We start from the raw sequence: 13,243 nt of genomic DNA, 5'->3' as shown, positions 1-13,243 counted from the left end.
TTCCTATCATGTATCAAACGGCTATAAGAGGTAAATCAGTGTCTCTATATATATTATATTTTCTTTTCCCAGCTCACAAGCAATATGGACTGCAACATTTTATGTAGTCTTTAGAAACAGACTTAGGTTTCTTCATATTGTAGAGAATTTTGTGACAGTTTGCGCATCGTATCGTATTAGAAAGTACTAAACCATATTGGAATTATATTACAGGAACATTTGGCATGAAAAAATACCTGGGACAAAGGAGAGTACCATGGATTTCTTATTCACTCCACACAAATTTAGCTGACAGAAAACTGACCTCTCTCGATCAAGACCGACGTCTCCTTGCCACGAGCTTGTTCCTGATCGAGTTCAGCTCAGCGACTACTTCACTGATACCCATTCTTTCCTTTGGTCGTTCATTGGAACAATCTACTCCAACTCGAAGTACTGAAATCAAGCATTCAATGACTCTGCCACTTCCAGTGCTCCCTAAAGCTCGGGTATTTTGCTCCCCTCTCAGCTCTACTGCTTGTCTTCCCTCAAGAAGACTCGGGTCCACAATCTCTTCAACTTCACCAGACAAAGCTTTCTTCACGTACTCGTGAAGGTTCAAATTTTCGCTGAACATCTCATCAGTCGGCCTCTTCCCCGTAAACATCTCTAGCAAGACAATGCCGTAACTGTAGACATCGCCCCATGTCGACACTTGGCTTCCCAACCCGTACTCTGGAAAATGTGATTTTGGGGAAAAATAATAACCACAGTAAATGTGCTGGAAAAGGAACAAAAGAAAAGTAAGAAAAAAAACAGAAGGAATAGATGAAGAGCATGTAGTATACCTGGTGCAACGTAACCTGTGGAACCTCTAAATCCCCACAGAACTTGATTGATTGGTACAGAGTTCATCGATGGGTCTTGAAATGAACTTTGCTAGACCGAAATCGCCAACACGTGCAACCATTTCCTCGTCGAGAAGAATGTTGCTCGGCTTGAGATCACAGTGAACTATTGGGCATTCACATTGATGATGAAGATAATCCAAAGACGAAGCAGTATCAATTGCGATGTTCAACCTCTGCTGCAGACTTAGGTTCCTCGGGGTTTCATTCGCTCCACTCTCTTCGAGATGGGTCTGACGTAGCCAATTCTCTAGACTACCATTGACCATGAATTCGTAAACGAGGGCCTTGAAATCATTACCACTGCTATCGATCCCCGAACATGCTGTGAGTACCTTGACGAGATTGCGGTGCCTGATGTTTCTCAGGGCCTCACACTCAGCCAAGAAGCTCTTGATTGCTCCTCTCCTCAACAAGTTTAGCACTTTCACTGCAATAATCTTTTGGTCCTCACCTTCTCCAATATATCCCTTATAGACGGAACCAAATGCACCAATGCCAAGCAACCTCGCCTCTGAGAAGCCATCCGTAGCCTTCAGGAGCGTATGATATGACACAGACAAGAGAGACCTATCAGTGGAGCTGCTTGAGGAAGGGCCTCTTTTGTTCCTTTTAAACCAGTAAAGGAAAACAAAGAGTGCCGACAGTGACACTGCTAAGAGTGCGAATACGATTGAGACGACTAATCTCAAAGTTAGTTTCTTCAGATATGCCCTCTTGGACTCCTTCAGGTCGCATTTGGGCAGATGCAACTCGACTGATCCCCCACAAAGCTTGCTATTCCCCATGATGAAAGCTGCACTTGCATTCTTGAAAACTCCATTAGCTGGTACCGGGCCCTCGAAATGGTTGTAAGACAGGTTCAATACGAGTAGGAGGTTCAGGTTCTCTAAGGATCTTGGGATCTCACCCGAAAGATTGTTGTGCGAAAGATCTAACTTTTCTAGACCCCTTAACGAACCTATAGACTCTGGAATTGCCCCCTGAAATTGGTTTCCCCCCATATGTAGCCGCTCCAATCTTACACAGGTCCCTAACGAGGCAGGAATAGTGCCTGAAAAATGGTTCTCCGAGACATAAAGTGAACCCAAATTTCTCAAATTTCCAACTTCATTGGGCAGAATACCAGACAAGTTATTTCTAGAAAGGTCGAGGTAGATTGACAGCGAAGAAAGGCTGAAAATCTCAATGGGTAGGGGACCAGTAAGGTGGTTTATTGAAAGATCCAAATAAACTAAATCTTGCAGCAGGCCTAGACTTGGGGGTACTTTCCCCTGCAAGAAGTTGCTACCAAGATTCAACTCGATCAATTTGGTCAAATTTCCGATGGAAGATGGAACTTGTCCTGTCAATTGGTTGCTAGAGAAGAACAACTTAACGATCTTTTGGAGCTTTCCGATGCTCCTGGGAATTGTACCCGAAATTTGATTGTTTGCCACATCAAATGCTTCCATATTGACAAGATTTCCTACATTGGAAGGGATCTCTCCAGATATCTGATTGTTCTCTATACTGAAGATTGCAAGAGTGGTCGAAAAGTTGCTGATGGTTTCTGGTATTCGTCCTCCAAAGTGATTGCCGCTTATAAAGGCAACTTGCAATCCAGTTGCATTGACTAATGAAGAGAGAAAGTTTAGGTCATCGGCTCCCCCGGTTCCCAGATGGTTGACAGCAATATCCAAATTCCGAAGCTTATGCAACTTTGCTAAGCAAGGCACCGAAGCTGAGAGCTGGTTATCTGAAGCGTCAAACACCAACAAGTTTGATGCGTTTGATATGGAAATTGGGATCGGCCCGGAAAAGTTATTTATAGCAATGCCTATGTACTGGAGATTTTGCAGGGTTGTGAACAGATCAGGAGGAAGGCTTCCGTGGAGCTGATTGTTTGCGGTGAAATCAAGAGAGATCAGAGTCGAGAGATTGAAAATTGAGAGAGGAAACGTCCGGATAAGTAGTTTCCACCAAATGAAAGGAACTGGATACGCTCGAGCTGCCCAAGGGAATACGGGATGCTGCCATACAGAGCATTGTCAACTGCAGAGAGTATAATCAGTGAAGACAAATTGCCAATGGAAGCAGGTACTATTCCATTGAGATAGTTATCCTGTACAGCGAGATACTGAAGCTTTTCCAAAGAGCATAACTCGACCGGGATCTTTCCCTCAAGCTGGTTACCAGCAATACCAATGAGGGTAAGGTAAGAGCAGTTGGACAAGGTGGTAGGAATCTCACCGTTCAGCGAGTTGTTATACAGTATTAGCTTCTGTAGTCTCGTCAAGTAACCGATTTCAGGTGGGATTTCACCAGTGAACTCGTTACCTAGAAGATTAACCTTCCTGAGGAAGCTTAAATTCCCTATATGAGGTGCGATTGAACCGGCGAGCTTCAAGGATGGGAGATCGAGAACAGTGACTCGTTGGTGCCTTCTGCTGCAAGTTATCCCTCGCCACTCGCAAAAGTGAAGGGTTTCGTTCCAGGAATCGAGGGCCTTAAGCGGGTCGTTGCTTATGAGGGATTTGAATGTAAGCAAGGAAAGTCGGTCAGTCTCATTTCCTCTCATCAAGCAAGTCGAGAGGCCAATGACCGAAAACAGAAGAATAAAACCCCCATGAAGAGAAGAGGATGATGGAGCCATTCTTGAAAGGGTGTGGTCTGCTGCGTACATAGGAAGTACTTACTATAAATACAGTAAAGCTGAGCATTCATGGAGAAATTTCTCATTTCCAAATAAATAAATAAAATTGCAGCATTTCAAATTGCCGAGCAGTACCGAGGCCGGTTGACAATGACCTGTGCCGTCCACTTTGATGACCTAATAATAATAGCAATGTATATTCTAAACCACAACTTGTGAATTACATCAGTGAATTACATCAGCTGGTGAAGCAGAAAACTCTGCTCGCTACGGCCAGAGAACAATGCCGGACGCGTTTTAATATAGTTTAGTTAGTCATGCAGGCTGCCCACCAATTTCAGCAGCACAGCCCAAACCCGACATTCTCCCGTTCGAGAGCAAAACCACTGGGACCCATTTAAATGATCGGAATGTGACGCCATCAAGCACTTTTTTAAACGGGAAAGAAAAGACTGGCCGAGGCATATATAGTAGCAGGAAGTATCAGAAAAGTGAACCAATGAATGGTCCTTACACATATCTTCCAAATGCAATCACAAGAGCTACTTACAACATCAAAGTCAGAAATTCATAACAGCTACGACTCTTTAAGTCATGGACATGTTTACCATAAATTTACAGAACATCGGAAAAGTCACTCCACCTTGCTGTGCAGTGTGCATAATTGTTGGCCTAATCGTTGCTTACTCCAACATGCTCATGCCCAAGTCCGTCGTAATCATTGTCACAAAGCACCATCTCCTACCCACCTCATCATGCATAGGGGATATGACCCAGTCATTTAATTCAATCAGAGAAGACACCCAAGGCATAGATTCACAGTGATCATTTAATCATTTCATCTTACTCAGGTTCACGACGACCATCGCTCTCCGGTCCTCCTACAAGCCACTGGTCGAACTCATCAACCATATCATCAAAATCATCGTGCATGAATGCATGTGAATTTTCATGCGAGTGATCCATAAAAAAAAATTCAGACATAAATCACTAGGCAAATAAGAATATCAATAAATACCTAAATAAATCACTCGACCATCGCCTCTGCATTCTCTGCATCATTCATCACCTCATCGTGGTCAGGGCCGTGGCCATTACCCCCTCCATCATTATCATCTTCATCACCGTCATCATCCTCATCATCATCATCATCACCTCGTCCTTCCAGAAGCCATTGCTCGAACTCATCCACCTCATCATCATCATGCACGTATATTTCATCCATGTTATTCCACGGGTCTGTCCCCAGCTCCTCCCCATGGCATGCCACATGCAATAACGGCCTACTCCTTGCTAAAGCATCTACCATGTCCCTATTAATACAACCTGTCACTCCCAACCACCTCAGCCTTGGGAAATAAGGCCTCTTCAACCACCTAAATGACAGCTGCGTAAGGCCACCACAGTTGTAAAGGTCAAGCAACCTCAGGCTACTCCCTTGCCACCCTTCCTCCTCACCGACCTGCATCGAGGCTAATGCCATCACAGAAGTGTCTCCAATTAAGGGACACTGCCTCATTCGAAGTTCTCGAATTGGGGCATGACTTTTGGCCAGAGACAATATTCCGTTGTCAGAGAGGTTTGGGATGTTAGATAAGTCGAGTTCTTGAAGCTCTAAATTAGAAGAGCCATCGAATAAGACTGAGACGCCCTTATCGGTGAGTCTCTTGCACCCTCTAAGGGACAGTGAAGTAAGGGACCCAATCACTCTCCATCTCAAGTATGAAAGTCCCATGTCAGTAATATCAGAGCCATCCAACTGTAGGACTTTCAGTTTTGAAAGAGTCCCAATTGCACGAAGGGCTCCATCCCCAAGATGCTTACAGTCTCTTAAATCAAGAACTTGAAGATCCACGTTCGAGGCCAAGTTCTTCACAGAGAGATTCGTAAGAAGATTACACCATCTTAAGCTGACATGCGTCAGTGAGAGTGAAGTGGCACGAATGTCATGAAAGACCAGATCTGTTAAGAAAGTCCCATGAAAGACCCTAAGCTTGTAAAGGCTAGAGCATGAGTGCAAGATTGTTCGGAAACCCGAGTCTGTAACCCGACAAAAGCCGCCAAGAAATATACTCTCCATGTTTGCACACCTATCAGCCATTAAGAGGATGCCAAGGTCATTGACTCGTTTGAAATAGGTGACAAGAAACTCCTGGCTCCGCACTAGTGAAAGGTGTTTCAATTTTCCATGCGGATTTATGTGTTGTAGGCCAGAGTTGGTGAGATCGAATGTAAGTCTTGGCTCTATTATTGGTGCATCTCGGAGATCCAGATGAGTTAAAGACACGAGGCCTTTAGATATCGTTCCAACCATTGCATCAGTGATATAATCCACCGAGAGGCTCAACTTCTGGATCTTCGGAAAGACTGGTGGTTGAATATGTGGTTGTTGTAACTCCAAATTAGTAGTCAGCATCTCAGTGACCATCACAGAAGATATGTAACCTATCTCGAGTGTAGTGAGATTTCTTGAAGCCAAAGTCCATATCCGAGCAAAGTTGTGACGAATAAAGATGGAGACGTCAAACATGAGGAATAATGCCTACAACAAAGATAAGTGCGGCTTGTGTAAGATGAAAATTGTACCTTATACTTCTAGACAATACTATTACAGTCCAGCAGAAAAATGTAGCAGGCTTATTAGGTTGAAAAACTAATCCCCCGGGTTTTGAAAAGCATAAGAAACTTTGGAAACACAACGGATGAACTTATGCTAACAGCCAGAACAAATCCACAATTTCAATCATAGTTTGTGAAAATCTGAACAAATATGGGATAGAACTAATTTGTCAAAGAATACATAAACAAGCATATAAATCTAACAGCATGCAATAGAATCCCAAAATTCCACGGGAAAATACAGCTTTTGGAACAAGGACGCACACACACAGAGACAGGTACATTAAACATGCAGGTATACCTCTTTAAAGAAAAACATAAATTTAGGGCAAGGCAATAATACATCAAAAACGTACTCTAAGCTCCACACCAGCAGCACCTTGGTGGATTGGACAGTCAACACGGACTATTTTAGATATAATTTTTGGAAATTCAAATAGAGAAAGAAAGTAACTTTATTAGGAAAACTTGGAAGCCACAAACCAACTGCCAATCTTCAGGTCGCAGAAACTTTATCATACACATCATAGTCAACATGAAGCGAGATAGAACCCCCGAGTGTGGTATAAAAGCATAAACTTTTAAAAAGATCGTACCATAATAAAAAGGATGAGCCGGCCAAAATCCAATCTTGACATACCCAATTAATTAATTTCAGTAAAGATTAATCAAATCAACCAGCTGAAACAACAACATTATGCAAAGAGGCAAAAGTGGTGTTTTATAATTTCCCGTATAAAGAAAAAGTGATGTTGAGCATCTCCACATAGACAGGAGCAGGGAGTCTATATCATGGGCCACAATACTATGAATAAGCCACATAGAACTCCTTCTCCAGGAAACATATCCCACCTTCACAGTTTGACTTAAATAACCAGAAATTAGTAAATGTTTTTTTCAAAAGTATATTAGAATGCTCTTCATGGATTTTGTAGAAGACAATATCACCAAACATAAAAGCATGCTGAACCTGAGCAGGTTCAAAGTGTAAACTAATCAAGCATCCGACGACGCATGGAATTTAAAAAAAAAAAAAACTCACTTCTAACCGAGTACAACCACTCAGTAGTTCCTCAAGATCTGACACGTGAAGAGCTCGCCCCCTTTTCTCGGATACAGATCCCAAGTACAGATACCTCCATTAACATAATTATCGAAAGATAGTATTAGAAGCATAGCAGACAATTAAAACTACCCATATATGTGATATAGAGAAAGACCATACTAACTTTAGGTCCTGGCATCGAGATCCAATCTCCGAAAGCAATTTTCCAGTGAAGTCCGCGCAATTGTTGAGAGAAAGCTCATGCAACAAAGGACGGAGCAAGACACTGATGGACGAATCATTCAGCCGATCGCAGTCCACCTTCAAGCTTCTCATGTAGGGGTTCGGCAGCAACAGCGGCCTCAACAGATCGACCGAAGGTGCGATATCCTCCAGTAACAGATCCAGAAGGAACAAAATAAGTAAACTTTTGGGATCAATAAGCAATTTCAGACTATTCACTGTCGACCTTCAACGAAATTGGGATCTACTCATCTACAGATTTCTCGAGTCTTCAGTTTTGGTCCAATTCACGGACATATCAACATTTCCAACAGCCTACGCTGATCCTCGGAAACTACAAACGCGAACTGGGAAAGTGTCGGAGGGAGAGATGCATGGCTTACCAGGAGATGGAAGCTCGGGAGGAAAGACAGGACATGAGAAGCGCATGCTCTGAAGGCCTTGCATGTGGATCGGACCGAGCATATCGACGACACGTCGAGCTTCGCCATGATCGTGGCCAGAACCGCCGACGGTAGCTCGTCAAGCCCGGTGTGGCTCGAGATCCCCTCCATCTCTCTCGCCTTCTCTGCCCAATTCCGTTGTGAGACGGTATCGGTCGACTGGGGGAGATTGCCGGGCTGTGCTGACGGGATTGGATCGGATGTGGTTGCTCGCAGTATTTGGGAGGTTGTCGGGCCAAAACAACGTCGTTTAATAATTGGGGTTAGACCTCACTCCAACCTTTACCTTTCAGTAGTAAATAACCCCCATCTTTAAAAATTTGCACTAAACCGTACAAAGAAGCAAAGCGCACCGGCAACTACTTTTTTTTCGGCGTGTACTCTGGATACCAGAGTCCAATGGGATCTGACTAATCCAGTCGGGAGATCGAGTATTAAAGGTTATTCTCTCTCTCAATAAGTGTGTTTCCCGGGATTCGAGCTTATATTCTCCTTCTTACGGGGGTAAACTGCTTATAACTTAACCAACACTTTTGTTGGTCGCCGGCTACTACTTTTCCGGTCACTTTTTAGCGAAAGTTTTAATTTCAGAATTTGGAAAATAATTTTAAAAACTTAAAGGGAAGATCGCCCAGACCATAGAGAGGGTACGGAGAGAAGGAAGCACTAGTGGATAGCACCCGACCCACCGGTGGAGGCATTCTCATCGCATCAAGCTTGAGTTTTGAAGCTCGCCAAGACGAAATCGATTAGAAGAAGAACAATTCCAACGTGAAGGCTAGGGATGGCAATTGAGCAGGTTGGTACAGGTAGTTTAGTTACCATACCTACGACGTGTTCATGGGTACCCGTACTAACCCGCCCTGCGCTTGAGCATGGGTAGAGATTAGGATACCATGCTTGCACCGTCGCGGGTGCATGGTTGTACGTCTCACCCCGTCTTGTCTTGCCGCAACATAATTTATCAAAAAAAACTGCATTCACAATGAGGAAACACGATATCATATCAACGAGAAAACATGACATAGTCACATGAGTGAAGAAACACGACATCGATTATTATATAAAAGATTTTATTAATATATATATATATATATATATATTATTTGGCGCGGGTGTAAAAGAGGCGGGACGGATCGAGACAAGTTGAAGGCAACTACCATCCCCTGCCTTGTGCGCGGGTAGTAAAATCATAACCATCATGCCCCGTTCTACCTTTGGCACTGGTTGGTATGGTTCTAAACGGGGCGGTTTGGTGGGTACCCGCGGTTCGGGTATTAAATTGCCATCCCTAGTGAAGCCTAAAACTCCATTTTCCAGCAAGTCTGCACTTAGACAATAATCATAAAGATTTTTTTAAAATTCTAAAATATTAATTAAACTTTCGCCGAAAAAGTAATTGTGGCACAATTTGCTTCTCTTTACATAGGTTGGGTGGTTTTAGTGCAGATTTTTAAACGTCGGATGACACTTTGTTACTGGAGTCAAAGGTTGTGAGAGAAACTGCATTTTACTCTTCCCCTAATTGGAATAAGCAAGTCCGGCAAGGCATCACATTGTTCAGGTGTCCTTCGGGGAACTATTCTTACAAGGTTTCAGTGACTCAAACTCAACTTCTGCAAAGGGAGTTGCGTTTTTTTACTACAACACCATCAATAATAGTAATGGGGTGGTAATTCTTGTGAATTCTTTTTTGATAGGTCTAAGGATTCAGAAGAAATAAGAGCATAAAAGACTTTGAGACTAGAAAATCTTCACCAATAAAAAATCGAATCTGGAAAAATAAAGTAAGAAACTCGTCCATCCTGAGAAAATGTGATTTGATTTACACTCTTTGGAAGGTGTCCTAACCAGTTTTATCAAGACCTCATGAACACAGAACCCACTGAGATATCAGTTATTAGTCAAACATGGAATTTGAGAGCCGACCAACATCTATATCTATATGCAATTTTAAAAGCCGGATCAACTCATCATACGATACCACGTAGAATGTAAGTAATGCATGGTATGACTTCTAAAATTCCTACCAATCATTATGCGATAAGTGTCGTGCTATTATTGTGGTTACATGCCCTCAATAGGAAGAAAACAAAAAGGAGTTCCACCCCGTGAATTACGAAGAACTCACGTTTATGAACATCATCGGTTTCACGAGAAAAATAAAGAATCTTTAAAAAATGTGATTAATAATAGATAAAATTTTACCACATATGCGATAGTGAAAAAAAAACTAAGTGGTCATTTGGTTTTGGAGTAGAGTTATCATCAAACGGAGACTAAATAATTTGGTGAATTTATTATTAAAAATTTAGTTTAATAATGGTTAAGAAAAAGTATATGAAAGAATTTTTAAAAAATTGAAAAAAAAGACAAAAAAGTAATGAATAGTTTCGAGTATTTAATATTAAAAAATTAGTTATAATAATTATTAAGAAAAAATATGTGAGATAACTTATTATTAAATTGAAAAAAGATTAAAAAAATTAATAATTATATTGTTGAATTGAAGGTACAATAGAGCAGAGTGAAGCTGAGTAGAATTATTATTTTCGAACCAAATGAAGCCAACCTTTTGGACATATATTAATTGCGGATAAAAATTCACTTTATCTACATGTCCTATCAAATAGTGGTCATCAATTTGTTAATATGTCCAATAAACGCAGCCCATGCACAGCACAACCCTTTCATCTTGTGTTTAATAATGATACAATAGCTCAAAAAACAAACATTATAGAAAATAAAACGACTCATTGGAAAAGAAAAGAAAAGAAAATCTCAGTGGAAGCCAGAAGGCTACCATACCCTCGAGGCCCGATATGTTTGCCAATCTTGATCTCAAGTCTATTCTCATATGCCGTTATTTTTTTTCTCTCCCCAAGTATAATAATAGGAATATTACTATTTATGTATGTGTTGGCTTTTCAAACATGAACTAATATGAGTTGGTATGCTTTAGCATGAGCTCCTAGTTTGAGCCCGTTACAAGTGGTATTAGAGTTGGCCATTTTAAGGGTACGTAACACGTGATAGTCCACACGTTGTCACGTGAAAGAGTGAATGTTAAGAGTTTAACTTCCATATGCAAAAATTAAGAAGATTTTAATGGGTTTATAAGAGATTAAGTATCATAATCTAGCTTATTGACTCAATGGATATTTTAGCATGTTGAGAGTTTACATCCCACGTGAAAAAATTAAGAAGATTCTAATGGTTTTATAAAAGATTGGATACAACAACTTACCGACTCGAGATTTTGGATTGGAAATGTGCCCAATAACTTATTCGCCCTGTGACTATTTTACATAGTATTAGAGCTAGTTATGCTTCCGCCAACAAGTGTGAGCTTTACACCACGCCAAGTCTAAGGTCTCTTTGCGAGGGTAGCCAAAAGGTGCCTGTGTAGTAGCCCAAGTGTGTTGGCCCAGTTTTGAGGCAGCCAAGAATGCATCACGCCAAGTCTAAGGTCTCTTTGTGAGGGCGGCCAAAAGTGTGCCTGTGTAGTGGCCCAAACATGATTGTTTCAGTTTCGAGACAGTCAAGAATATCATGGTTAGTCAGGCTCGAGTGTGGAACTCGTGGTTTGTTTGGTTATTCAAGAGATTAGATAACATAACCTATCCATTTGAGCTTTTAGGTTAAAGATGGTCAAATAGCTTATTGGCCAAGTTGATATTTTATAGCCTTGATGGGGGAATCCATGAGGACTTCGCCCTGACGGGGGGAATCCATGAGTACTTCGCTCGGTCAATAAATTGTCCCAGTGAAAGTATAGGGAATCCATGAGGACTTTACTCAGTCAATAAACTGTCCCAACGAAAGCATGGAAACATTATAATTTAGGTGATATAGTGTTTTCCTTATACAATGAAAGGTGTGTGGAATCAAAGCTTGAGTGTTGAGCCCCACTATGTTAGCCATGGGTCCTACTACATTGCATAATCGCACCAAACAGATAGGATGCATATTCATTTTTTAATTATGAAAACCATTTTCATGCGGTGCCTTTTTTTTTTTTTTGGCATATCGTATAACGAATGTTTGGATTTTACAAGGAAAACCCAAGCTTTTGGATCGTAGTTTTTTACAACATTTGTTTACAATACTAACCATCCCAAGTTGAAATTTCACAACTATGCTCCGTAAAGGCTTTGCATTTGAGACACATAAACCACTAAGAACGAGATTAAAATTGCGAGACCTACATGTGATCTTTTTAAAAATAAATCATATATTATAGTATCACTCACATTCTTTCTTTTTTCGATAAATATATCACTCTCATTCTAAATAACCCGTCAAATCATGCATAATAATTTTACATTTTACATGATCTTCGCATTTCATGTAATCTTAAAACTCGAACCAAACCAAACTCCCCTTTAATCAAAATAATGGCGGTTAAAAACCTCATGGCATTCTTTATATCTATACTAATATATAATAAAGCCAGAACTTCTTCACTTCATCTCACTTTTACTTCCAAAAATACCCATATCAAACATTGTTCAATTAATAAGGACTCTTGGATCAAGGTTAAAAAGGTAAAGTGGCTTTTGATAACTTAAATACTTAAAAATTAAACACTTAATTAGTTAAGGAAAAAATCCATAGGAAGAGTGGATAAATAATAAAGATGAGGATATGTTTTGTGAAGGAAAAAGAACACCAATAAGTGAAAAATGACTTATTTCATTAAGTCAAATATTTTTACTTAACTCATTAAGTAGTTTTTGACTTAATGATTAAATAATATAGAATCTCATTTCCCATCTTTCCCACTTTTAAGCATTAATCTTGATTAAATTGAAACAAACACACCTTAAATCTCAAAAACTAACCACCATCTTCCTGAGAAGAAAAATGCCTCACTTTTATCCTTTTTTTTATTTGCTACTTTTTGGTAATTTCTTTTCCATTTTTTAACATCAAATTTTCTTAATTTTTTTCTATGAAATAGAAGAGTTTAAATATAAAACTGTAGAAATTAATGGCCCATTTGGTATTCAATTTTTTTTTTACATCAACTCCACTTATTTCAATTCAACAATACAATTATTATTTTTCCATTTTTTTTTAATTTTTTTAACTATTCAACTCAATTTTTAATACTAAATTTTTTCAACTATTCATTATTTTTTTCATAATTCAACAATACTATCATTACTTTATTTCAACTATTTATTACTTTTTTCACAATTTAACAATATAATCATTACTTTCTCTCAACTATTCATTACTTTTTCACACTTTGTCTTATAATTCAACAACACAATCATTACTTTCTCTCAACTATTCATTACTTTTTCACACTTTGTTTTATAATTCAATAACACAATCATTACAAACCAATTAAAATCAAAACTCA

The 13,243-nt window shown here is 40.0% G+C and overlaps 2 protein-coding genes across 4 annotated transcripts; both read right to left on the bottom strand.

Annotated features, from left to right (window-relative positions):
• Positions 1-313: 313 nt before the first annotated feature.
• Positions 314-3,522, bottom strand: LOC116197140 (receptor kinase-like protein Xa21). The gene is made up of 3 exons (XM_031527178.1): positions 2,871-3,522; positions 866-2,625; positions 314-760 (listed from the first exon to the last, which is right to left on the bottom strand). Exons 1-3 carry the CDS (start codon positions 3,520-3,522, stop codon positions 314-316), a joined length of 2,859 nt encoding a protein of 952 aa, XP_031383038.1.
• Positions 3,523-3,962: 440 nt separating this feature from the next.
• On the bottom strand, positions 3,963-8,119 carry LOC116196278 (F-box/LRR-repeat protein 10). 3 transcript variants are annotated; one of them, XM_031525925.1, is made up of 5 exons: positions 7,813-8,119; positions 7,371-7,576; positions 7,184-7,277; positions 4,541-6,064; positions 3,963-4,413 (listed from the first exon to the last, which is right to left on the bottom strand). In XM_031525925.1, exons 1-4 carry the CDS (start codon positions 7,981-7,983, stop codon positions 4,550-4,552), a joined length of 1,986 nt encoding a protein of 661 aa, XP_031381785.1. In that variant the 5' UTR covers positions 7,984-8,119; the 3' UTR covers positions 3,963-4,413; positions 4,541-4,549. The 3 variants fall into 3 exon arrangements, with proteins under 3 accessions (XP_031381785.1, XP_031381784.1, XP_031381786.1); XM_031525924.1 differs by having other exon boundaries at positions 3,963-4,403; positions 7,813-8,113; XM_031525926.1 differs by lacking the exons at positions 7,184-7,277; positions 7,813-8,119 and having other exon boundaries at positions 3,963-4,403; positions 7,371-7,528.
• Between the last annotated feature and the right edge of the window lie 5,124 nt (positions 8,120-13,243).

Source organism: Punica granatum, chromosome 2, assembly GCF_007655135.1.
Source record: "Punica granatum isolate Tunisia-2019 chromosome 2, ASM765513v2, whole genome shotgun sequence".
NCBI classification, from domain to species: Eukaryota; Viridiplantae; Streptophyta; class Magnoliopsida; order Myrtales; family Lythraceae; genus Punica; species Punica granatum.
This window is presented reverse-complemented; position numbering and strand designations above follow the sequence as displayed.